The sequence below is a fragment of the Chrysemys picta genome, chromosome 3 (genome assembly GCF_011386835.1).
Source record: "Chrysemys picta bellii isolate R12L10 chromosome 3, ASM1138683v2, whole genome shotgun sequence".
Taxonomy (NCBI): Eukaryota; Metazoa; Chordata; order Testudines; family Emydidae; genus Chrysemys; species Chrysemys picta.
This window is the reverse complement of record NC_088793.1, coordinates 81966026-81993751: the sequence shown is the minus strand read 5'-3', so window position 1 is coordinate 81993751 and position 27726 is coordinate 81966026. Positions and strand designations below refer to the sequence as shown.

General features: G+C 43.8%; 1 protein-coding gene across 1 annotated transcript; it reads right to left on the bottom strand.

Moving 5' to 3' along the window:
* Positions 1-19081: 19081 nt before the first annotated feature.
* On the bottom strand, positions 19082-21246 carry LOC135982293 (mediator of RNA polymerase II transcription subunit 15-like). Its single transcript, XM_065588276.1, has 2 exons — positions 20325-21246; positions 19082-19727 (listed from the first exon to the last, which is right to left on the bottom strand). Exons 1-2 carry the CDS (start codon positions 20863-20865, stop codon positions 19225-19227), a joined length of 1044 nt encoding a protein of 347 aa, XP_065444348.1. The 5' UTR covers positions 20866-21246; the 3' UTR covers positions 19082-19224.
* Positions 21247-27726: the final 6480 nt, after the last annotated feature.

Below are 27726 nucleotides of genomic sequence, written 5' to 3'. Positions count from 1 at the left end.
TCATGGAAAATTACCTGGCAGTTGACGGGGCATCCCCTACACTCCCAAGGAGTGTTCTTGAATCTAGGCCATTGCTGAAAGTAGATGACAGAGTGTGATGGAGTGAGGCACAGGCTCCACTGTGGCGAGGCCCAAATTCCATCCGTGGTAGACACTGAAGCTGAGCTAGAACACTACAGGACAAAGAGGTCTAGGGAGCCAAGGATTGAAGAAGCTAAGGCTCCTCTGGCCTTGATATCCCTAATGGAGGGAAGACAGATGGTTGCCCCTTTGGCAGGCAGTTTCTTCAAGCCTGGGCACTTTCAGCACAACTGCCCCTTTATGGATTATAGTACAGGCAAACCTGGAAGCTGCCTTCAGAGTTTGCAATCAGGGTCTGGCCAAGATGATAGTCTCAGTGAGAGTCTATGGGTCCTAACTGATGGGCTTAATAGACTCAGGGTGCAGCCAGACGCTCATAAGGGAAAAGCTGTAATGGCCATGGGATGCCAACTACATGATCTTCTTGTGGTGTAAACACAAAGATGTGCACCTGTACCCCACAAAGGAGATATAAGTGACAGTGAGGAATCACACTGAGATTCTGTTTGGGGGTGGATGCCTCTCTAGGTTACCCAGTGATCCTGGGCTACAACTGGAAGTGCTTTAGAAACGTCTTACAGGTGCAGAAGAATGACCCAGTTGGAGGTGCTGACCATGTCTCCAGGGCCAGGGAATAGGCTGTGTCCCTGAAGCTGCCTGACACAAGAGAGAGAGAAGACAGGCAGACTCCACAACCTGTGGAAGGACCCCTGAGGGGCTAGCGAACTCAAAATCACTTGAATGTGGAATGGCTAATCCAAAACAGGGATTTCATAGGGAACCCCAGTGGTGAAAGTAAGGTTGTACGGGCCAGTACAGCATACCGGTAAAAAGTGGCCACTGGTACCGGCCCGTACAGCTGACTTCAAAGCACTGCCGCGGCAGCACTTTAACATTGCTGCCCCTTTTGTGCCCCCCATCGGTGGCCTTGTCGGGTCCCTAGCGGCAGGGCCGCCAATGGGAGGGGGTGCAAAAGGGGCAGCAACGTTAAAGAACTGCCGCAGCAAAGGACCCTGCTTAAAGTGCTGCCGCAGCAGTGCTTTAACATCGTTGCCCCTTTCCCTGCCCCTCCCCAGGCCATCGACAGTGGGGGGCAAAAGGAGCAGTTGCCCCGGGGCCGGCAATTTAAAAGGGCCCGGGGCAGCGGCTGGAGCCCCAGGCCCTTTAAATGGCTACTGGAGTGCAGATGGGCTGGCTGGGGGATGCTGACCCCCAACCCTGCCCCTTCTGCCCGAGGCCCCGCCCCTTCTGGCGGGAGGGGGAGGGACCCCCCCCCCCCGAGGGAACCCTCCCTCCCCCCGTACTGGGAAGAGATACATTTTACTTTCACCCCTGGGGAAACCTCACCTTGGGCCAGGCATATAAATATCTGGCCACTGTCAACGGGGAGGTAATCAACTGACAGAAGCTAGAACAATGGCTACACTTCAAGTTGAGAGAGAAACAACTCTACGGTTGGTACATAACCATCAGACCAACAAAGTCTGGGCCCAACTCCTTGTACTGTGGCCCTTTTGGAGGGAGTTACCTTGGTAACATTTGGTACTCTGTGCTGGCCACCTGTGAAGAGAAAAAATCCTTAAGAAAATTACCATCCGGTTCTATTAGCCAGGGATCTTCAAAGAGGTCAGGGATTACTGCATGTCCTGCTTGGAGTGTCAGTTGGCAGGACCCAAAAGAGCTCCAAGACTGCCCTGATATTGATGCCGGAAGTAGACACCCCCCTTGAGAGGATCAGCATGGATTTGATAGAAGTGCTAGAGATGAGGACAAATGGACACCAACACATACTGGTGATCGTGGATTATGCAACACAATATTCTGGGGCAATTCCGCTTTGCACAACCAACACAGCAACCATAGCAATGGAAATCATGGAAGTGTGAAGATGGGATTCCCCAAAGAAATAGTAACAGAACAAGAGGGATGGGGTGTACCAGGCCCTTTGAGGCCCCCTGCTGGAGGCTTGTGGTCTTACCATACCCCGCCCCAGAAAAGGAGCAGTAAAAGTCCTCCACCCCTGCCTAGAAAGGCTACAGGGAAGCAGCTAATCAGAGCCAGCAGGCTCAGTTAAAAGGAGCTGCAGGGCCTGAGCAGATCAGTTGCTGGCTGGTTGCTGGAGCTCAAGGGAGAACACTCTCAAGGAATGTGACTGAGTGCCAAGGCATATGTCATCTGCATAAACAACTTTGTGAGACCCAAATAGCAGATCAAATTTGAGAATTACCATGAATCTCAGTCAACCGGTCAAACAGGTTCAGGACCATGATTTTCTAGTCATAGGCCCATCACTTAAGGTCCTCCAGCTGAATGTTGAAGGGTTGCCTGCCACCAAGAGGGAACACATATACATCCCCTGAATCAATGAATTTTTTGAGCCATCAATTGGGGGCCGTAAAGTATATCTCGAACTTAGATATGACCAAGGGCTACTAGCAGATCCCCTTAACAGAGAGATCTTGAGAAAAAACAGTCTTTGCAACACATTTTGGCCTGTATTATTTTAAGACCATGCCCTTCAGCCTTCTTGGTACTGCGACCACCTTCCAATGGCTGATGGGCATAGTCCTGCAACCACACATCCAGAATGTGGCAGCCTATCTAGGCAATATAGTAGTTTACAGTGCTGAGTGGGAGAAACACCTCAAATATATATCTGGTCCTACATGCCCTTGATGAAGCCAGCTTCACGGTGAATCCAGTCAAGTGCCAGTTGGGGTTTCATGAGACAACATACCTGGGATATACTGTCAGAAGGGGCAAACTTATATCACTTGTTGGAAGGTCCAGACCTATTCTGTTGGCAAAGAAACAAGTTAGACAATTTTTGGGTCTGGTTGGCTATTATAGATGATTCATAACCAGCTTTACCACGATAGCTGTACCCCTCACTGACTTATTGCAGAACTCTAGCCCCAATAGCATCACCCAAGGTCTGTGACAAAACCTTCAGGACCTTGAAAGGTCTTCTGAGCAAAGCACCAGTCTTCTTCTACCTTGACTTCACAAGACCGTTCATAATCCACACTGATGCTTCAGATGTGGAGCTAGGAGAGGTGCTATCCCAAGACTTTAATGGGGAAGAGCATCCAATACGCTACATCAGCTGGAAACTATTTTTCCCTAAAAGGCATACTAGACTATAGAGAAAGAAGACTTAGTGGTGAAGTGGACCAGAGAAGCATTGCAATATTTCCTACTGGGAAACCCTCTCCTCTTGATAATTGATCATGCACCTCTCTGCTGCCAAAATTACATGAAAGACTCCCAGATTATGAAGTGGTATTTGGTCTTGGAACCTTATGGCTTCCAGGTGCTCCATAGGCTGGGAAACAATCACCAGAATGCAGATTTCTTTTTGCAGGATGAGTGACTGCAAGGGGTGTTTGTGATGAGGTAGGTAAACTCCTCACTGGAGAAATAGGGGTGCAGGGACAACCCTGGGCCCAGGAAACCCCACCCCGGAAGTCTTGCTGGGCATGCTCCAGTTGGAGGAGGGGCTTAAAAAGGAGTCTCCTCAGCACAGTGATGGGTGGAGAGGGACAGATATGTACTCACTGTTACAAATGGACTATGCCAGGAGGATAGGAGAAGGACTGCTGCACAGACCAGGAACACCTAGCCTGCAGAGGCCTGTGGGCCAGGTTGCAAGCCACAATGCACCCCGAGGAGGGATGAAGCGGTAGGAAGAGACAGAAGGGAGGGTGTTTAGCTGGCCCACAGATAGTGGATGCTTTCCTTATGGTGCTCAAGAGGGTCCCTTGGTCGGAATCCGATGGAGTGGGAGGGTTTGTCTAGCTAGGCAGGGCTGCCACCATAGATTGTTACCATTAGGCAAGGCTGCAGCCAGAGTCTGTAACCACTAGGCAGGGGCTCCCCCACTTACCACCCTTTATACCATGGAAATAGGGCAGGCCAGGGAAGGAGTGGGATTTGGGCTGGTGGATTCCACCACTATGTAGAACAATTAGCATGTAACATGTAGCATCTTTTAGTAGTGTCACCTTACTCCCATGTCCCTGTAGAGATTACTAGCAGATTTATAATTATGTATTATTTGTATTACCATACCACTTAGAGGCCTCACCTGAGACTGGTTCCCTATGATGATAAGAAAGTCTGTAGTGCTGGTTAACTAAAACATGTTGACTTGCTTGGTTTTTTGGAAATGGTTTCTGCAGCTCCAGTGTGTTTAGCCTGTCAAAGGTCATTTACATGGGAGGGGTTATCTTTTTTCAGCCAAACTCCAAGATTATCAGACAAAACATGTTGCACAAAGAAGGGGGAAAAATAGCCCTAGGAGTTATCTGCAGAATTCTAAATGGTCATGAATAGTCATGTGGACAAGTCCTTATAAGGTCTACTGCCGGGCTAACGGTTTTTAAAAAATGAGCTTTTTCTGTAGTTTTGTGAATTATACCATCAAGGGCTACACTGGACTTTTCGTAAATATACTCTAATCTACCCTACGTTGTTCTTCATCCCTGGGGATCTCCACTAGGGCAAAAGGAAGGAGTTTTTCCCTCAGGCAGGGATAAAGACACTCTACTGCTGCTATTCGAACCTATTGGCTGGAGTAGGCTCCAAGACCCTAGAACATCCCTCCATCCTACCCTCTTCTACATAGCAGCAGATCCTCCAGCACCACCCTTGCTCTCATTCTCTTCCAAGGACTTCAGCATGCATCCATACTGTAGTCCCCTGCAAAGCTCATTAGCATTCAGGCATAGCTCTGACACTCCATCACATGGGCTCCTGGTGCCCTGCCCCATCTACAGTGCATAGGTGTCCATGGCAATTTACAGACACAAATACAGAGACAAGATCTTTGCCCTCAAGAGTTTACAATCTAAAGAGCTGGTCCTGCTCCCAGGGAAATCCTTGGCAAAAATCCCATTGACTCCAATGAGAACAGGATCTGGTCTAAGTTTGGCAACATAGAATCATGTGATTTTTGAGTATTTAGATTTGACAGCCAGCTGGTAGTCTCAGGGGTTTTATTATCACTTCTTTTAAGTATGTAACAAAAGAGTTCCCAGTTTATCATCTGTACAGCAGTGCAGTTAATAGAGAAGGAATATACTCATAAAAAGGGATCTAATAGTTCAGTTACGGTTTTGTTCCTTGGTGTTATAATCTGGTCAATACAAAATACTGAATACTTGGGCTGGGTTTAACACTTTTTTCTTTTTAGTTCAATTAAAGTTATTTACCCACATCTATTTCAACGTACAATGAATAAAATGACCTGAAAGTTCAGGGGCCTGATCCAAAACCCATTGAAATCAATAGCAGGCTTTCCATTGACTTCATTGGATCATGGGACAAGTGAGGTTATATGCTGGCAACCAACAATTCAAAAGTTTTTTCATTTAATCCTGGGGCACAACAGCACTCATCTACTGATTTGTCAAAGTCATCCAAAGTGCACACAATTCATATTGCTTAAGCCTTGGAAGATGTGAGTAGGAAACACTATATCAGCCACAACTACATTCTCTATGCCAAGGGTTGGCTTCTCCCCCAAGTCAGTGGTATTGGTGATAAAGGCAAAACCTATGTGAGTGATTTTCTGGTGAAAACTTGAAGCCAAGCATGTAGAACTCTTGTTCGTCTATGTAGATACAGTCTGGACTGCCAGGGTCTAAGTGTTTGTTATGAAGTGGTATTAGAAATAGTTTTATAGTATTAACTACAAGGGAGGGGGGGATTAAATATAAATGGCAGTGCAGAAGGTCCAGCCGTGGCTTTATTAAATGTGGAAAGGGTACAGCAATCCTTATAGGAGACAATGCTATGCTGCCTGCACCCTGAAATGCAGAAGGTAATTTCACAAAAGACAAGGACTGCACTCTGGCAGGATGAACCCATTATAAAATCTATCAAACTTTAGAAGTATTTATCTTTTAAGGGGAACCCTCCCCCGAAGTTTACTGAAAGTGAAAAGCCTTACTCCCATACATGACTTTGTATGGAATTGTTTAAATATTTCTTAAATGGGAATAACCTACATAAGGGAATGAAATTCTGTACTCTTGTTTCTTTGTAACATTTTCATCTGGTGAGAGGAGTGGCAGGTTAATACTGACTTGGTTGGTCCCATAGAAAATCCATTAGGAAACCTACTGTGGTTGGAAGCTTGCTAGTTTGTCTTCTCTGTGTTTGTTTTTGAGGAGAAGAGTATCTAGCAGAGTGTAGCCATCCTTCAAACTTCTGCCCCACTCCTCAACTCTTCATCAATCAACAAACAACTGGAACAGTAAGTGCAAAACCTTTACTTTCATTTTGATCCCTGATCACTACATGATTCAGTAAAAGCTGGCCTATTACAGATATAGACAGGCAGATAGGCACAGACATGCAAAATACAGCTTTGTTAGAAAACTAGATGACTGATACATATTGATTGTGTGGAGAAAGAGAGAGACAGTGACTGATATGCTATTGGGCCTGATCTTCCTCCCTGGGAATCAATTAGTTCTTACCTTGTATTATTAATGATCCTAATGTCACTAGTTTGATATTAGCTCTTTTCCTGACCTACCAATGTACTGGTTCCTCCATGACCTCACTTCTCACTCGTCATAGATAAAATTCCCACTGAAGTCAATGGGAGTTTTGCCTATGGGAGGAGAAGGGGTCAAGCCCTAAAAGTGAATCATATTGATTTGCGTGTGAAACAGAAAGCCACAAAACCACTTGTGCCAACACTGCCATCCCTAGGGATTTTACTTCGTAACAGATGCCTCCTTGCTTTCAACAGCTAAGTATTTACATCTTTGATTTTTACTTGCCAAGGAAAAAGAGAGACGCATCTAATTGCTTTCTCATTCATTTTTTAAAAAAAGATGAAGACTGCAAATGACAGATGTATGATTTCACTGTGCATCAGAGGGTTTGTGGCTATTACTCTAGATTTACAAAGGAACATAGTGTACAAGTAGGATGTGACCACAGATGCAAGCAATTCTCCCTATAATGTATAGACAGGGAAAGCACCATCTTTCAGCTATCACCAGTGTATGGATTTTATGAGTCAAGAGAAAGTGCAATGTAGAAGAGCAAAGCAACTCAGACAGCTTCTTCAGTCTAACCAGTAACCACATTTCAGACAGAGGTCAAAGCCATCAAGATGGCCAGTGAAGTTCCCAAGCAGCCAGATGCTGTGGTAAAAGTATATCTTATGCAGTTTTTGATCTAGACATGTGTGCACTAAAAATGTTTAGAGAGATAGGATGGGAACAAATTTAAATAATCTCAAGACTCAGTCAGTTGTCGCATCAAGCCAACTGTTTGGTGCCGTGTTGTCCCTTCTCCCTCTTCTTGTGTCCAGGACTGACTGAACACAGAGACAAAACTACTCTCTCATCCATCAGAGAGGTTCCTCTAGACTTGATTGACTTAGGCACATTTGGCTGGTGTGAACAAACTTGCACTGCTGTTGGTCCTTGCTCTACCTCTCCGGTAGATAAATTAGAGATTTTGTTCTCCTGGGTCAACCCATTTCCTTATACAAACCCTTCACTTCACTTTAGAATTTTTAAAACATAAGATGTTAAACTGGCAACCAGCTCTAGTATAATAGAAAAGTCTGTTCCGGTTGCAAAGCTGCTTAACATTAATTCCTTTTGCTTTGGAGTGTCCACTTCTCCAGATTCTCTGATTCCCAGCACTAATCAAGAGAATGAGGAGAGGAAAATAAGATACAGCTGTGATGTGCTCTACACCATGAAATTTTGAGTGTCCCAAGAGATCTTAAGAGGTTGTGTGAAAATTTCAGCTGTGCAGACTTTATGCGCTTGAGGCCAAATTGTGTCAGGTAGAAGGATGGGTGAACAGAGGAGAGAATGCAAGAAGCCTTCTGCTCCTTATGGCTCCTGTGCAAGGACACGGCAGAACAGCAGTGCCTCCTGTCCTGGGATACTGCTTCCTAGTGCACTTGTTGGCACAAACCACCCCACTGGGAGCAGAAAGGAATCTACTGTTAAAATTCTAGCAACACATCACCCGTCAGTTGTTGGTTTGGGGTTTTTTTCTTCACCAATTTTCCTACCCCTAATTGAAACCTGACAATGGTGCAAAAGCTAAAGATCATGAGAATAACAATTTTATTTTATTTAAAATGATTGATTGCACCAGATGCATCTTCAGTACACGGCCAGTTCCCAGTACTCCCAAAGCTGAGGCAGCTAACAGTATTAATACATGGTTAGGCCTCCTACTGGAATCATTTATAAAAATAGTCCTCCTAACACTTTGTCACTGTATTTGGAGAACTGGCATGCTATGCATTCTACAGTAGCCACATTGCTGGCTTTATGACCCATGGAGTGCTACTTCCCAGAAATACAGAATTTGTTTAGACTACTCCAGTCACAGCCACCTTGACTGGATAACCCTTTGTGGGTTTTGCAATAGCTACATGCACATCAGTTCTCAGACTTGAGGGCCACAGCCCAACAAAAAATCTGGCTCTTTGAGTACTAGCTTTAATCAGAGTCAGAACACACAAAATGTCTCCTGTTTACAGCCGTATTGTACAGCCCCTCTGGGTTTTTCCACCTCTCTCACATTTGCAAAGCTTTGCTTACCTCACTGACCATGGACAGACCCCAGATGACAGCACATGGAGTCCATAGAACATATGAAGAGAACACACTGCTGCAAAAGCAATTTCTGTGGCTGGTTGGGAACAAGCCAGTGGCTTAAAATTTAAAAAAAATAAATTCTCCAAAGTTTAAAATGCAAACTATTGAGGATGGTTATATTGTCTTCAGTGGAATAAAGGAGATTATCTGTTCCCAGGAAGCAATTTTCACCACTTCCACTGTCATCTGTATTAATAAAAGGTTTGCCATTCAGGCCTGGGCACCATCTGATTGGCTGAAAATAAGTTTATTCAAAAGGCAGTAAATATGGTTTTTGGCAGGCTTAAGCCTGAGCTCTCCCAGTTAGATGCAGCAGCAAACAGTTTTCATCTGGAAAGTTATGTGGGTTTGGATGGATGGATGGATGGATGGATGGATGGATGGATGGATGGATGGATGGATGAAAGACAGGTGGAGCCAGCATAACTAGATGCAAGTAGTTACTCACATGAGTAAACTATGTGCAAAATCTAAATTTGGGAGTGAATGTAGTGGTTATAATGGCAGAACTGGCCTGTGTCAGACATAGCAAAGACAAATGCTGCCTTCACAAACTTTTCTATAACACTTTGCCAGTGGACTTCAAACAGTCCTGTCCTGCTTCCTCCCTTCTATTCCAGAGCTGGACTTCTCCTAAGAAGAGACAGATGGTGATTCTCAAACTGCATTGTGATTTTGTGATGTGTATGGAGGTGGTTGAAGCAGACTGTGCATCTCGTTTTCTCTGGGCTGTAACCTAAGACAGATCCACCCAGCTCTCCAGTTGTGAAAACATAATCCACTGTTATCCTCACCTAGCCCTTCACAATTTCTCACTGTAAGATATGTATCTGTGTAAGAGTATGTGTCAATGCAGGATGAACTGGTGTATCTGCAGGAGTTGCATTAATTCCAGATAATTATCGGAGGTGCAGAATGATGTCCAGGCCTTTAATCCAACCCATAAGCAAGCGATTATTTTTATCTGATGTCTGCTCCCAACACTTGAGGAGGGAAGAGAAGTAGAAATGACTTTATCAGACTCTCTACAGCAGGGGTCGGCAACCTTTCAGAACCTGTGCCAAGTCTTAATTTATTCACTCTAATTTAAGGATTCGCGTGCCAGTAATACATTTTAACGTTTTTAGAAGGTATCTTTCTATAAGTCTATAATATATAACTACACTATTGTTGTATGTAAAGTAAATAAGGTTTTTAAAATGTTTAAGAAGCTTCATTTAAAATTAAATTAAAATGCAGAGCCCCCCGGACTGGTGGCTAGGACCCGAGCAGAGTGAGTGCCACTGAAAATAAGCTCACGTGCCGCCTTTGGCATGCGTGCCATAGGTTGCCTACCTTGGCTCTACAGGCTTCTAAAGATTTTGACCTTGAATAGCAGAATCATTCATCCTTCTGCTCATCAAATAGCAGTGAAAATAGTGAATTAGTAACCTTAAAATTATAACATGCGTTTGTACATAACATCGCATTTAACAAGTCCCAGCCTGTTAACATTCGTCTCTTGATCTCTTTGATTGTATTTGTCTATATCTCTTAAAAAAAAATCACAACAGTCTATTATAATTAGAGATGCAACATCTGTGATGCTTGTTTGTAGTGGCTACATATTGTCAGATAGATCCATGTATGTCTGAGATAAACTCAAGATAATTAATTAACAGTTTTTAAATAAAATACATCCAGGACCTGATCAAATGCATTAATGTCAAATCAAATGAAAAGAGTGTGTGGAGTTGGAGGAGGCTTTTTCTAATCGTGTTACAGAACTCACTAAAGTCTCAAATGATCTGCTATTGTCAAGATATTTTGGCCCCAAATAATGGCAAAACTTAAAATAGCACATATTCCCTGTTTTAGGCTGAAATCTGGGGAGAAGAGTTGATTTTGCAAAACTAGAAACCCATCACGGGCCATTTCAGTGTTGTCATTAGAGTTGATTGGGAACTGGAATTTCCGTTCTGCAAGCAATTCCAACATTCTAAAATTTGGTTTTGTTCCAATTTGAAATGAAATGCTGACATTTCCTGCAAAACTAATTCCCCCCCCAAAATTGATTTTGGGACCTTCAAAGTGTTTTGTGTTGGAGGGGCTGGTACAGGACTTGGTTAATAAAGAATTGAAGGAGGATAATATCATTCATGACAATCAACATGGGCTGATAGAAGATGGATCCTGTCAATTTAACTTTGAGATTATAAAGTTGGTTGATAAAGATAATAGTATTTGTCATATACATAGACATCTGTAAGGTGTCTGATTAAAAACTAGGATGATCAAATTAACATGAAACACATTAAATGGACTAAAAGCTGGCTAACTGATAAGTCTCAAAATGTAACTGTAAATGACAAATCATCACCAAGTGGGTGTGTTTCTAGTGGGATCCGAAGGAGTCTGTTCTTGGCCCAGCACTATTTAACATTTTTATCAGTCACCTGGAAGAAAACATAAAAACAGCATTTGTAGATGACACAAAAATTGGGATAGTAGTAAATAATGAGGAGGACAGGTCACTTGACTCAGTGTGATTTGAATCAATTGATAAGTGAGGTGCAAGCAAACAATGTGCGTTTGAATACAGCTAAATGTATACAACTAGTAACAAAGAATGAAGACCATATTTACAAGATAGGGGACTCTATCCTGTGCAGTAGCAACTCTGAAAAAGATTTGGGGGTCATGGTGGATAATCAGTGAACATAAACTCCCAGTGCAATGCTGTGGCCAAAGGGCTAATGCAAACCTTGGATGCATAAACAGGGAAATCTTGAGTAAGAGTAGAGCAATTATTTTACCTCTGTATTTGACACTGGTTCAACCGCTGCTGGGAATACAGTGTCCAGTTCTGGTGTCCACAATTCAAGACAGATGTTGATAAATTGGAGAGGGTTCAGAGAAGAGCTGCGAGAATGATAAAGGATTAGAAAACCTGCCTTATAGTGATAGACTCAAGAAGATCAATCTATTTAGCTTAACAAAGAGAAGGTTAAGCGGTGACTTCGTTATAATCTATAAATACTCACATGGGGAACAAATACTTGCTAATGGGCTCTTCAGTCTAGCAGACTATGGTATAACATGATCCAATGGCTGCAAGTTGAAGCTAGACAAATTCAGACTGGAAATAAGATGTACATTTTTAACAGTGAGGGTAATTAACCATTGGAACAACTTATTGAGGGTCATGGTGAATTTTCCATCACTGGCCATTTTTAAATCTAGGTCAGGGGTGGGCAAACTTTTTGGCCTGAGGGCCACATCTGGGTATGGAAATTGTATGGCTGGGTATAGAAATTGTATGGCAGGCCATGAATGCTCATGAAATTGGGGTTGGGGTGTAGGAGGGGGTGAGGGCTCTGCCTGGAGGTGTGGGCTCTGGGGTGGGGCTGGGGATTAGGGATTTGGAGTGTACAAGGGTGCTCCAGGCTGAGACTGAGGGGTTTGGAAGGCAGGAGGGGGATCAGGGCTGGGGCAGGAGGTTGGGGCACGAAGGGGTGATGGCTCTGGCTGGGGGTGCAGGCTCTGGGGTGGGGTTGGAAATGAGGAGTTCAGGGCGTGGGAGGGGATTCCATGCTGGGGCAGGGGGTTGGGATGCGGGGGGTTGAGGCCTCCAGTTGGGGGGGCAGGCTCAGGGGGGCTGGGGATGAGGGGTTTGGGGTGCAGGAGGGTGCTCCATGCTGGGATCGAGGGGTTCGGAGGACAGGACAGGGATCAGGGTTGGGGTAGGGGGTTGGGGCATGAAATATGCTCTAGAAATTTTTTCAGGAAAGTTCTGTGGCCTGTGCTATACTATCAAAATGAAGCATTTCATCATTGTCAAAACAAAAGGTTTTGACTTATTTCCATTGAAAAAAATGTGTTGAAGTTAACATGCTCCTGTGAAATGTATTGATTTTTACAAAAGCAGCATTTTTGACAGAAAACTGTTCAGCTGAAAATGTTTTCATAGAATCATAAAGCGGTAATGGACCTCAAGAGGTCATCTAGTCCAGTCCCCTGAATGCAAGGCAGGACTAAATTTTATCTAGACCATTCCTGACAGATGCTTGTCCAACCTGATCTTAAAAATCCCCAATAATGGAGATTCCACAACCTCCCTAGGCAATTTATTCCAGTGCTTAACCATTCTGACAATTAGGAAGTTTTTCCTAATGTCCAACCTAAACTGCCCTTACTGCAATTTAAGCCCATTGTTTCTTGTCCTATCCTCAGAGGTTAAGAACAATTTTTCTCCCTCCTCCTTGTTAACAACCTTTTATATACTTGAAAACTGTTATCATGTCCCCTTTTAGTCTTTTCTTCTCCAGACTAAACAAACCCAATTTTTTCAATCTTCCCTCATAGGTCATGTTTCCTAGACCTTTAATCATTTTTCTTGCTCTTCTCTGGAATTTCTCCAATTTGTCCACATCTTTCCTGAAATGTGGTGCCCAGAACTGGACACAATACTTCAGTTGAGGCCTAATCAGCACGGAGTAGAGTGGAAGAATTATTTCTCATGTCTTGCTTACAATACTCCTGCTAATACATCCCAGAATGATGTTTGCTTTTTTTGCCACAGCGTTACACTGTTGACTCATATTTAGTTTGTGATCCACTCTGACCCCCAGATCCCTTTCTGCAGTACTCCTTCCTAGTCAGTCATTTCCCATTTTGTATGTGTGCAACTGTTTGTTTCTTCCTAAGTAGAGTACTTTCATTTATCCTTATTGAATTTCATCCTATTTACTTCAGACCATTTCTCCAGTTTGTCTAAATCATTTTGAATTTTAATCCTATCCTCCAAAGCACTTGCAACCCCTCCAAGCTTGGTATCGTCCACAAACTTTATAAGTATACTCTCTATGCCATTATCTAAATCATTGATGAAGATAAAATAAATAAATAAAAAAATATTGACCAGAACCGGACCCAGAACTGATCCCTGCGGGACCCCACTCGTTATGCACTTCCAGCATGACTGTGAACCACTGATGATTACTCTCTGGGAATAATTTTCAACCAGTTATGCACCCACCTTATAGTAGCTCCATCTAGATTGTATTTCCCTAATTTGTCTACGAGAAAGTCATGCAAGACAGTATCAAAAGCCTTACTAAAGTCAAGATATACCACATCTACTGCTTCCCCCCATCTACAATACTTGTTACCCTGTCAAAGAAAGCTATCAGGTTGGTTTGACACAATTTGTTCTTGACAAATCCATGCTGACTGTTACTTATCACCTCATTATCTTTTAGATGTTTGCAAATTGATTGCTTAATTATTTGCTCCATTATCTTTCCGGGTACAGAAGTTAAGCTGACTGGTCTGTAATTCCCCGGGTTGTCCTTATTTCCCTTTTTTTTTTTAATAGATGGACACTATATTTGCCCTTTTCCAGTCTCCTGGAATGTCTCCCGTCTTCCATGATTTTTCAAATATAATTTCTAATGGCTCAGATATCTCCTCAGTCAGCTCCTTGAGTATTCTAGGATGCATTTCATCAGGCCCTGGTGATTTGAAGACATCTAACTTGTCTAAGTAATTTTTGAGTTGTTCTTTCCCTATTTTAGACTCTGATCCTACCTCATTTTCACTGACATTCACTATGTTAGACATCCAATCGCCACCAACCTTCCTGGTGAAAACCGAAACAAAGAAGTCATTAAGCACCTCTGCTATTTCCACATTTTCTGTTATTGTCTTTTGACCAAAGAGAAGGGGAAGGTTGATTCCATGTTCTACCATACTCCACCTACCCCTGCTCATCTCTGCAGTATGATACAAAGGCCAGCGTGAGATACCTATAACACTGGGGAATTTTGTAAGTGCTATTGAGATGGTATTTAGAGAGGAAATTCCTTGATTTTCCACTCTAATTCCAACATTTAACTCCAGTGTTGGAGAACTTCAGTAATTTCAGCATTTATATAGCAAATGGGATCTCTACTCTGGCTGTGGTTCCAGTGTTTAAGTGCAGGAAATCATGTTATTAGAGAATGGCAGTAGTCATTCTAGCAATCAGATAACAAATATTGCCCAGTCCTGATAGAGTAGCCCTAATATGGTCATAACTTCAGCATTTAGGGTGAGATTTTTAAAAGCACTCAGCACTGGCCTAATTCTGCTCCAGTTGCAGTCCATGGTAAGCGGAGCAGAGTTAGGCCAGCACTGATCACTTCTGAAAATCCACCCTAAAAATGAATAGCCAAATATTGCAAGCTTCAATTTTTGGATGCCCAATTTTAGATACCTAGGACCAGATTTTCAGAGGGGTTGTGCCCCTGCACCTCCATTGACTTCATTAACAGTTATATGGGAGAAATTGACAGGATAATCGAGCTGCTGGAGTGTGTTCTTATGTTTCTCTCACTCACACCCATATATATGATTTATATTGCATTGATTTGTATGTAACTGTTTTTTCAAATACATAAAGGTCATTTTTGCATAGGTGGGAAAGACCTAATGAATGTCTTAAGAATCAATTCATTATAGTAATTAGCTGCCCATTAAGGTTATTCTGTTACCCTAATAAGCTTTAATGCTTGTGCATGTGTGAGCCTGGCTGAAATCATTCTGTCTCAGCTTGTACTGCTGCAACTGCTGGTGGAGTGTGTGTGTGTGTGTGTGTGTGTGTGTGTGTGTGTGTGTGTGTGTGTGTGTGTGTGTGTGTGAGAGAGAGAGAGGCAGTTTCTCTTGTTTTTCCTTCCCTCTTTAGATAAAATAAATGGTTAATTACTGGGCCCTTCAGGAAGTAATGAAAATGTTCTTTTTTACTCAGGTGATAAATCATCTGTGTTAACACAGTGCCTTCATACCTAGAAAATGGAACTCGCAGCTGCAGACAAGATAATGCTCTCTAAACAGTGCTGCTAGTCCTGCAGTAATCAGCTGCATAGCCTTTGCCTTGTTTATCAGCAACCAGAGGGCACTTGGGTTCTGTTGTTCCCCTCTTCTCTGTAGCTGCAATGAATTAATAATGCTATTGGGTATGTCTACACTACGAAATTAGTTCGAATTTATAGAAGCCGGTTTTATTGAAATCGATTGTATACAGCCGATTGTGTGTGTCCACACAATAAAATGCTCTAGGTGCTCTAGTCGGCGGACCGCGTCCACAGTACAAGACTAGCGTCGACTTCCGGAGCATTGCACTATGGGTAGCTATCCCACAGCTATCCCACAGTTCCCGCAGTCTCCGCCGCCCCTTTGAATTCTGGGTTGAGATCCCAATGCCTGGATGATGCAAAACAGTGTCGCGGGCGGTTCTGGGTACATGTCGTCAGGCCCCACCCTCCCCCGTCACAGCAACGGCAGACAATAGATTCGCGCCTCTTTACCTGGGTTACCTGGGTTACCTGTGCAGACAACATGGAGCCCGCTCAGCTCAGCTCACCGTCACCATATGTCCTCTGGGTGCCGGCAGACGTGGGACTGCATTGCTACACAGCAGCAGCTGCTAACTGCCTTTTGGCGGTAGACGGTGCAGTAGACTGGTAGCCTTCATCGGCGATCTGGGTGCTGGCAGCCGTGGGGCTTGCCTTTTGGCAGTAAATGGTGTATTACGACTATTAGCCATCCTATTACAAGTCGGGTCATCGCACGTTAGCAGAGTCTTCCCCGAGCAGCCGATTGTGCAATAGGCCTGAAGACCATCGTCATACGCCGCCCCGTATTTGCTGCCAAGCACCCAGAAAGATGCCGAGGGCTATCAGTCACGCTGCACCGTCGTCTTAAGATGTAAAAAATAGATTTGTTCTGTATTCATTTGCTTCCCCCTCCCTCCGTCAAATCAACGGCCTGCTAAGCCCAGGGTTTTCAGTTTAATCTTTGGTGGGGACCATTCTGTGTGACAGTTGTTTGTGTCTCTCCCTGATGCACAGCCACCGTTCTTGATTTTAATTCCCTGTGCCTGTACTCCATGTCATCACTCGGCCCGCCCTCCCTCCTTCCCCTAGTCCGTCAGATACTACGTTTGCGCCACAGCTCAGAGAGCCGAGAAGCGGTTCGCACCTTTTCTTTGAATTCTGGGTTGAGATCCCAATGCCCGGATGATGCAAAACAGTGTCGCGGGCGGTTCTGGGTACATGTCGTCAGGCCCTTCCCCCCTCGTCACAGCAACACAGACAATAGATTTGCGCCTTTTTACCTGGGTTACCTGTGCAGACAACATACCACGGCAAGCATGGAGCCCGCTCAGCTCAGCTGAGCTCACCGTCACCATATGTCCTCTGGGTGCCAGCAGACGTGGGACTGCATTGCTACACAGCAGCAGCTGCTAACTGCCTTTTGGCGGTAGACGGTGTAGCATGAGAGATAGTCGTGGGGCTGGCAGCCGTAGGGCTGCATTGCACCAGCCCCTTGCCAGGCGATGGTATATTATGACTGGTACCCATCGTCGTCGTACTGGTGTGGCTGTCAATCATGGCCACCTGGGCAGACATGCTACTGTTTCGATGATGATGGCTACCAGTCGTAATATACTATTTTCTGCCAATTGCCCAGTATTGTCTGCTAAGCACCCAGAAGAGGCCGAGGGCGATGCTGGGTGCTGGCGGATGTGGGGCTGGCAGACGTGGGGCTGCATTGCTACATAGCAGCAGCCCCTTGCCTTTTGGCAGATGATGGTATTTTATGATTGGTAACCGTCATCATCGTACTGGAGAGGCTATCACTCATGCTGCACCGTCGGCTGCCAGCTTAAGATGTAAAAAATGTTCTGTATTCATTTGCTTCCCCTTCCTCCGTGAAATCAATGGCCTGCTAAGCCCAGGGTTTTCAGTTTAATCTTTGGGGGGACCATTCTGTGTGACAGTTGTTTGTGTTTCTCCCTGTTCCTGTACCTGTACGCCATGTCGTCACTCGGCCCTCCCTCCCTCCCGCCCTCCCTCCTTCTCCTGGTCCATCAGATACTACTTTCGCGCCTTTTTTCTGACCAGGCGCCATAGCTAGCACTGGGATCATGGAGCCCGCTCAGATCACCGCGGCAATTATGAGCACTATGAACACCACGCGCATTGTCCTGGAGTATATGCAGAGCCAGGACATGCCAAGGCGAAACCCGGACCAGGCGAGGAGGCGATTGCAGCGCGGCGACGAGAGTGATGAGGAAATTGACATGGACATAGACCTCTCACAAGGCACAGGCCCCAGCAATGTGGAAATCATGGTGTCACTGGGGCAGGTTCATGCCGTGGAACGCCGATTCTGGGCCCGGGAAACAAGCACAGACTGGTGGGACCGCATCGTGCTGCAGGTATGGGACGATTCCCAGTGGCTGCGAAACTTTCGCATGCGTAAGGGCACTTTCATGGAACTTTGTGACTTGCTTTCCCCTGCCCTGAAACGCCAGGATACCAAGATGAGAGCAGCCCTCACAGTTGAGAAGCGCGTGGCGATAGCCCTGTGGAAGCTTGCAACGCCAGACAGCTACCGGTCAGTCGGGAATCAATTTGGAGTGGGCAAATCTACGGTGGGGGCTGCTGTGATCCAATTTGCCAGGGCAATGAAAGACCTGGTGATAGCAAGGGTAGTGACTCTGGGCAACGTGCAGTCAATAGTGGATGGTTTTGCTGAAATGGGATTCCCAAACTGTGGCGGGGCCATAGATGGAACCCATATCCCTATCTTGTCACCGGAGCACCAAGCCACCGACTACGTAAACCGCAAGGGGTACTTTTCAATGCTGCTGCAAGCCCTGGTGGATCACAAGGGACGTTTCACCAACATCAACGTGGGATGGCCGGGAAAGGTACATGATGCTCGCGTCTTCAGGAACTCTGGTCTGTTTCGAAAGCTGGAGGAAGGGACTTTCTTCCCGGACCAGAAAGTGACCACTGGGGATGTTGAAATGCCTATCGTGATCCTTGGGGACCCAGCCTACCCCTTAATGCCATGGCTCATGAAGCCGTACACAGGCAGCCTGGACAGGAGTCAGGACCTGTTCAACTACAGGCTGAGCAAGTGCCGAATGGTGGTGGAATGTGCATTTGGACGTTTAAAAGCGCGCTGGCGCAGCTTACTGACTCGCTCAGACCTCAGCGAAAAGAATATCCCCATTGTTATTGCTGCTTGCTGTGCGCTCCACAATATCTGTGAGAGTAAGGGGGAGACCTTTATGGCGGGGTGGGAGGTTGAGGCAACTCGCCTGGCCGCTGATTACGCGCAGCCAGACACCAGGGCGGTTAGAGGAGCACAGCAGGGCGCGGTGCGCATCAGAGAAGCTTTGAAAATGAGTTTTGTGACTGGCCAGGCTACTGTGTGAAACTTCTGTTTGTTTCTCCTTGATGAACCCTCCAAACCCCCCCCCGACCCAGTTCACTCTACTTCCCTGTAAACCAACCACCCCACCCCACCCTCCCCTCCCGCTTGCAGAGGCAATAAAGTCATTGTTTTTTCACATTCATGCATTCTTTATTAGTTCCTCACAGAAGTAGGGGGATAATTGCCAAGGTAGCCTGGGATGGGTGGGGGAGGAGGGATGGAAAAGGACACACTGCATTTTAAAACTTTAACTCTTATTGAAGGCCAGCCTTCTGATGCTTGGGCGATCATCTGGGGTGGAGTGACTGGGTGGACGGAGGCCCCCCCACCGTGTTCTTGGGCATCTTGGTGAGGAGGCTATGGAACTTGGGGAGGAGGGCTGTTGGTTACACAGGGGCTGTAGCGGCGGTCTCTGCTCCTGCTGCCTTTCCTGCAACTCAACTATACGCTCGAGCATATCAGTTTGATGCTCCAGCAGACGGAGCATTGCCTCTTGCCGTCTGTCTGCAAGCTGACGCCACCTATCGTCTTCAGCCCGCCACTTGCTCTGTTCATCCCGCGATTCAGCCCGCCACCTCTCCTCTCGTTCATATTGGGCTTTTCTCATCTCCGACATTGACTGCCTCCACGCATTCTGCTGTGCTCTATCAGCCTGGGAGGACATCTGCAGCTCCGTGAACATATTGTCCCTCGTCCTACGTTTTCTCTTTCTAATGTTCACGAGCCTCTGCGAAGGAGAAACATTTGCAGCTGGTGGAGGAGAAGGGAGAGGTGGTTAAAAAAGACACATTTTAGAGAACAATGGGTACACTCTTTCATTACAAGGTCGCATATTTCGGCTTGCAGGCAGCCATGGTAGGCCACAGTGTTTTGGCTTTTTTAACCTTCTTAACATGCGGGAAAGGTTGCAAACAGCAGCGCATTTCCCATATCAAGGATGAATTGGGTTGTCCATTTAAAATGGGGTTTAAATGTAAAAGGAGGGGGCTGTGGTTTCCTGGTTAACATGCGGCACAAACACAAGTAAACCACCCCCCCACACACACACACACACGATTCTCTGGGATGATCACTTCACCCCTCCCCCCACCGCGTGGTTAACAGCGGGGAACATTTCTGGTCAGAAGAGCAGGAACGGGCGCCTCTGAATGTCCCCTTAATAAAATCACCCCATTTCAACCAGGAGAGCTTTCTGGAGATGTCCCTGGAGGATTTCCGCTCCATCCCCATACACGTTAACAGACTTTTCCAGTAGATGTACTGGCCGCGATTGCCAGGGCAAAGTAATCATTAAACACGCTTGCTTTTTTTTGTAATGTTTACAAATATTTACAAAGTTACACTCACCAGAGGTCTCCTGTGTGCCCTGAGGGTCTTGGGTGAGTTCGGGGGTTACTGGTTCCAGGTCCAGGGTCACAAACATATCCTGGCTGTTGGGGAAACCGGTTTCTCCGCTTCCTTGCTGCTGTGAGCTACCTACAGTACCTCCATCATCATCTTCCTTGTTCCCCGAACCGTCTTCCCTGTGTGTTTCTCCAGTGAGAGAGTCATAGCACACGGTTGGGGTAGTGGTGGCTGCACCCCCTAGGATCGCATGCAGCTCCGCGTAGTAGCGGCAAGTTTGCGGCTCTGCCCCGGACCTTCCGTTTGCTTCTCTGGCTTTGTGGTAAGCTTGCCGTAGCTCCTTAATTTTCACGCGGCACTGCTGTGTGTCCCTGTTATGGCCTCGGTCCTTCATGGCCTTGGAGATCTTTTCTAATACTTTTCCATTTCTTTTACTGCTACGGAGTTCAGCTATCACTGCTTCATCTCCCCATATGGCGAGCAGATCTCGTACCTCCCGTTCGGTCCATGCTGGAGCTCTTTTGCGATCCTGGGAGGACTCCATCACGGTTACCTGTGCTGATGAGCTCTGCGTGGTCACCTGTGCTCTCCACGCTGGGCAAACAGGAAATGAAATTCAAACCTTCGCGGGTCTTTTCCTGTCTACCTGGTCAGTGCATCTGAGTTGAGAGTGCTGTCCAGAGCGGTCACAATGAAGCACTGTGGGATAGCTCCCGGAGGCCAATAACGTCGAATTCCGTCCACACTACCCCAATTCCGACCCGCAAAGGCCGGTTTTATCGATAATCCCCTCGTCAGAGGTGGTGTAAAGAAACCGGTTTAAAGGACCCTTTAAGTCGAAAGAAAGGGCTTCGTTGTGTGGACGTGTCCAGGCTTAATTCGGTTTAACGCTGCTAAAGTCGACCTAAACCCGTAGTGTAGACCAGGCCATTGTCTTTCTTTAATCAAATGTCTCTCTGTATTACTTAGAAGTACTATGCCCTTCCTAGGATTACTTGTGTAATAACGTATAGGCTCAATCACTGTTTCCAATGAAAACATCAATCCAAACCCCATGAAACCCAAATAGAGTATGGTTTTGATTTTGACCTTGCGAAACCAAAACATAAGAACTGGGGGGTTACCAAAAAACACCTTTTCCCATGCATGGTGGAAGCTCCTGGCTTGGATTTGATATTGGTAGTTGAAATGTGTCCCTGTTAAGGGTTTCTTCAAAAATGTAATATTACTTTTAAACAAAAAAACAACCCTGCCCCCCCCCACCCCACCCCAAAAAAACCTCTCACTTTGTTGCTAGGGGCTAATTTAGCATTAAAGAGTCCAAAACATTCTTCTTGCCCTTTCCTTTATCCTGTAAATAAGTTATTAATTAATAACCCCCTTCACCTTAATAAATACAAGTGTTGAAAAAATAGGAACTTTTGTGAAATTTCCATGGATGACGTTGGGTACATGGTGGTAGTCTGCCAGCAAATAATGCTGCTGTTTTGCCATCAGCCTAAATCTTGTCCTTATCACCCCCTTGTGGAAAACATTCAGTGCAAAGAACTTTTTATACATCTGAGGTCTCTTTTTTTTCCCCTGGACAAGGCAAGGTTTATATGCAATGGAAATCATAAGTAATTTTTAAACTAGTAGTGAGGAAGCTTTAGCACATCTGGTGTTATGTGTGAGACAATTATAGTTACTGGGCTCAAGACAGTCAAAGTTTAATGCCAGAAGGGATCAGATCATCCAGTCTGGCCTTGTGTATATCACTCAGTACCCGCACATTAAACCAAACAACCAAAATTAGACCAACATATTATAGCCCATAAGAGACTAAACTATTATGTGCCATAGGCAAAGAATAGGAGGGATCAAGGTCCACTAATGCCTGATGCCCGCACAGTGGCAGGGAATTGAATAGAGTGCCTGGATAAATTTCTATGGCCAGTGCTATACAGGTCAGTCTAGAAGCACTAATGGTCCTTTCTGGCCTTAAAATCTCTGCAACATTAGATGTTGAGGAGGGAGTATCCTTTCCCCTGTTGTCCTTCAAATGTGAGTGGCCCCAAAGTTGGCCTTGCTAGTAGTATGGGTATTTCCATAATATATGAAATGATGCCTAGAGAAAACATTTCTCCCTTGTTGTTTTGTCACTCTTCTTTTTTATGTTTTGCACAATTATGCAACTAGTACTTCACTCAGTGATACTCTTAATCCCAATAAAAGAAACAAATGATTCACTACAGCTTTACCTCCTGGATGACTGTTCCTCACATTAGGAATGGGTAATTATTATGAGGCTAAACAGTATGTTTCTGAGAAGAAATAGGCTTCCTTTCATGCTTTCAAGATTTTCCATCACCAAATCCTGGAAACATGCAGTATTTTGTAAAGCTTCTGACAGTATGCTGCCATGCTCTGTATCTGAATGGACATTAGTAGAAAATCCACATTTACTCACAGGAAACAAATGCAGCTTCCTCATATAAAATGTGATCTTGATGTAAACAATCTTTCACCTTCCAATTAAAGCTCCTGATCCATTAGTAAAATTGAATACTTCCCATATTTTCTTTTTTAAAGCAAAGGAGCAAAAGTCACTCAGATCTTTCACAGATCATCACAGGACTCTCCTCCCCTACACGATCAGATTACTGGCTTTGTGAGAGATGTAATCATGTGTGTAACATTTTCTCATAGGTACAAACACTCAGATGTAAGAAAGACCATTTTAAAAAAGAGGGAAGGCACATCTTTCATACCAAAGAAAGTTTGACTGTACTAACTTATTTTTAACTGGTTCTCTAGAAGACACAAGTACAGCTGAGTCAATAAATGATTTTTTGATTTGGTGACAGCACTGAAAAAAAAATCTGCAAAACATTATCTATTTCTTTTCAAACTGAAATTGGATGTTTTATTCCCCCCCCCCCCGCCACACTGAAACAAGAAACTGAAAAAAATTTGTTCAGATCCATCACTGACATTTTCAAAACAAAATGCAAATTCAAAAACGATGTTTTGTTTATAAATTCCTTGAAATGTTGAAATTATTCATTTTTTAAATGGCAGTTTCTACATTTCCAATTTTTTTTCAGCTGAAACTATTTTCCAAATTTGACCTGAATCTACAAATAAATTCTGTACCCCCCAAAAATGCACTATTCAGCAAATTTACAATTTGCTGAAAAAAAATGTCACCCAGGTCTAATTATAATTCACTGTCCTGAACAGTTGGATCTGGGAGTAAATGTAACATTTATGCAGTTAACTTCCAGTTCATTTATTTGAGGGAATAAAAATAAACCTAACTTATTCAGGGATAAGAAATTGTCAAAGAGGTATGGTGCTGTTCTCCCATGTACTGAACTATAGCAATCCAGCTCTTAGTTAAAATTTTGTGGTCAGTTATTTAGGAAGGGGAAAACATTTTTTCAGACAATTTAACAAGGAAGTAAAACCAGTCTATGTAATTCAAAATTAAATTGTTTAAAATTGCAATTACTTTTGTCTTGCAAGATCTATCCTTTATTACACCATCCTGCCTTAGTGATCAGTAATTCAGGTAGTCAGTGATTACTATGTTTCCTTTTTTTCCTCTCACATTTCAATTAGTTCCTCCTAACTGATAAGTAGGGATTTGCTTCTTTCCTGTTGGGATCTTCTACTTCTTGGATCATAAAGTCATCTTCTGTACAATTTAAGACTTTCCTTGCACATCTTGCATCTATTCATTTCTCAGACATCCTGGATAGTTAACATTTTTCCTTAGTAAAGTATCCTTTGTTGTCAAGTACGCTGAGAGCTGGTCCAGGAATTTTTCATTTTCACTACCTTCCAGTGGTCTATAGTAGAGCTGGTTGAACAATGGGGGGAAGGAGGGGTGTGTCCATGGAAAATTTAAACAAAAATGGGAAAAAATGTTTTAATCTTAATTTTCCTACAGAAAATTTATATTTTCTGTGGTTATTTAAAAATCAAAGCATTTTTGGCTGAAAACCAAAATACTTCAGCCAAGAAATTAAATATTTTTATTTGTAAATGCTGCTGTGGTACCTCATGGCAGTTGTAGATTGGATGTCTCCAGCTCCCATTCTCTTCTATAGGCCAGACTTCCTGGTCAGACTATCTCCCGTGATGCTCCCCTCTTGCAAAGGGGAGTTGGTGCATTATGGGAATCCTTGGCCTTTGCTGCACCCTGGAAGATGTAGACTGGTTTGGAAGCCAAGCTCACAGAGAATGGGGACATAAGGCAACCAGTCTACAACTCTCATGAGGTACTGTGGCAGCATTTTCAAATTAAAAAACTTTCATTTTCAGTTGATATATTTTGGTTTTGAGGCTTTTGGATTTTCAATGAAAAAAACATTTTGCATGTAAAACAGGTACTTCTTATGGAAAACATTAATTTAGTTGAAAACCCAATTTTCAGTTGAAAAACAATTTCACTGAAAAGTTGTCTGCTAACCCGATCACATACCTGGTGTTGTTTCTCCTTTATTTTTCATTCCTTGTCTTAATAAGGGTGTTTTTAGTGAGCCCCACGAGGATCTGTTCTTGGCCCAATGCTGTTCAGTATCTTTACTGATAATATATAAGACAATATAAAAATCACTACTGGTAAAATTTGCAGATGATACAAAAAATTGATGGAGTAAATAAGGAAGACAGGTCTGTTATACAGACTGAGCTCACCTGGATCAGTTGGTAAGGTGGCAAATGCTCACTTGAACAGTAGCATTTTAAACAGCACATGCAAGGTCATACATCCAGAAACAGAGAAGGTAGGTCACACTTATAGGATAAGGATTGTATCCTGGAATATGGGACACTGAAAAGTACTTAGGTTTAATAGTGGATAAGCAATTAAATATGAGCTTCCAGTGCAATGTTAAGTAGGCAGCCACGATCCTTGGACATATAAGCAGGGGAATATCTAGTAGGAATTAATGTTCTCCCTCATCTGTATTCTAAAGTCACTGTTTCTCTAAGAAATATTTAACATTTAAAATACTCTTTTATGGAGCCACACCTACACTACACAGTATGAGAATTCTGAATGACCAGTAAAACCAGTCACTTTTAGGTAGGATTTGGGGGTGCAATGTTGGATTGTTAACTGATGAAACATTATGAATGCTGAGGAGCCAGCGCTGGCAGAGGAAGGCTGCGTATGTGAAGCCCTTCCACAGAATAGTTTTTAAGACTGTTTCATTATTTGGCTGGAAGCCAGACAGTTCTTACCTGGCAACCTTGAATTAGAACAGGCTGGCACACGATTCACTCTTAATAGTTTTCCAGGAAACTGGTGGAACACTCCCTAGAGCACTCTCTTTATATGAAGGCTGGGCTTGATTGACAGGTTCTATACCTGGGATCACATCATTACAGGCCATTTGACTGTATGCATTGGTGTATCAATAAACAGAAGCAGGGAACACATCTGAAAAAATAAGGTAAAGAAAAATAAGTGGTTTTATTCTCCTTAATAAGGGGAAATAAGTACATTATTCTAAGCTTTCACAAACTACTAAAGCACTCTATGGACCTGATCCTTCCTAAGGATCTGCACAAGCAGATCCTTAGGAAGGAAATTGGTGGGATTCTGCTTGGCTGCAGGGGTCTGCCTACATAGACCTTGTAACTGCAATTTAGACCAGTTTGCCTCATTTGAGACAGTTTCAAGGCATATAATTTTGGAACCTTTCTTACATAATACACTGGAACTAAAGCTGTGCAAAACTTTTGCAACAAAATTGAAAGTACTTGAGATTAGAGTGCCTGGGTGCTTGGCACTTTTGAAAAATCTTATTCAGGCACCAAAACGTGGACTTAAAAGCCTAGCTTTAGGTACCCATTTAAAAAAGTTTTGGCAAAAGTTTTACTGAGCACAGAAGTGCCTGAAACACAATTGCAAAAAGTTTTGTGAAAAAAATCATTTACAATGTTAACAACTTCACCCTCACACCTGTTACTGAATTATAAAATGAAATTACACTGTGATGTGAAACACAGATATGTTGAAAATTCATATACTGTTCATACGTGCATACATAATTTGGGTGTATTAAACATTTATTGTACATGTGGTTGGGAATTTCAAAAGCACCAAGTCTTGGCCTAATGCTGCTCCCATTGAAGTCAATGATAAAATTTCCATTGACTTCAGTGGGAGCAAAGTTATGCTAATGCTGGGCACGTCTAAGAATCCCCCGTGTGAAAAAGATATTTCACTGTGAAAAGTTACAATCAATATGCAAAAAAAAAAAAAAAAAAAAAAAAGATTGTAATCTCTCTTGGGCTTCTTCTGTATTTGTGTAGTGCCTAACACAATGATACCTGTCAGGGTTCCCTCCCCACTCTGAACTTTAGGGTACAACCTGCATTGGAAGCCTAGTCCAGAGCTTAACTAACCTTATAGTTAGACAGTTTTCCCTAATATCTAACCTAAATCTCCCATGCTTCAAAATTAAGCCCATTACTTCTTGTCCTACCTTCAGTGGACATGGAGAACAATTGTTCACTGGCCTCTTTGTAACAGCCCCTTAACATATTTGAAGGCTGTTCTCAGTCCCCCCTCAGTCTTCTCTTCTCAGGACTAAACAATCCCATTTTTTTTAACCTTTCCTCATAGGTCAGATTTTCTAAACCTTTTATCATTTCTGTTGCTCTCATTTGAACTCTCTCCAATTTGTCCACATCTTTCCTCAAGTGCAGCGCCCAGAACTGGGCACAGTGTTCCACCTGAGGTCTCACCAGTGCCAAGTAAAGTGGAAAAATTGCCTCTTACATACACTTCTGTTATTGCACCCCAAAGTGATTGGCCTTTTTTGCAGTTGCATCATTGTTGACTCATTCAATGTGTGATTCACTATAACCCCCAGATCCTTTTCAGCAATACTATCATCTAGCCAGTTTTAGCTGTGCAATTGATTTTTCCTTCCTAAGTGAAGTACTTTGCACCTGTCTTTATTGAATTTCATCTTTTTTATTTCTAGCCAATTCTCCAATTTGTCACAGTTATCTTGAATTCTAACCCTGTCCTTCAAACTTCTTGCAACTCTTCCCTGATTGGTGTTATCTGCAGATTTTATAAGTATACTTTCCACTCCATTATCCAAGTCATTAATGACAATATTGCATAATACCTGACCCAGGACTGACCCTACTGGATACAGCCTCCCAGGTTAAAGTGAATCATTGATAACTACTCTTTGAGTATAGTCTTTCAACTAGTTGTGCACCCACCTTATAGTAATTTCATCTAGACCACTATTTCCCTAGTTTGCTTATGAGAATTCATGTGGGACTGTGTCAAAAGCCTTACTAAAATAAAGATATATCGCATCTACTGCTTCCCCCTATTCATTAGGCCAGTAACCCTGCCAAAGAAGGAAATTAGGTTGGGTTGGCATGA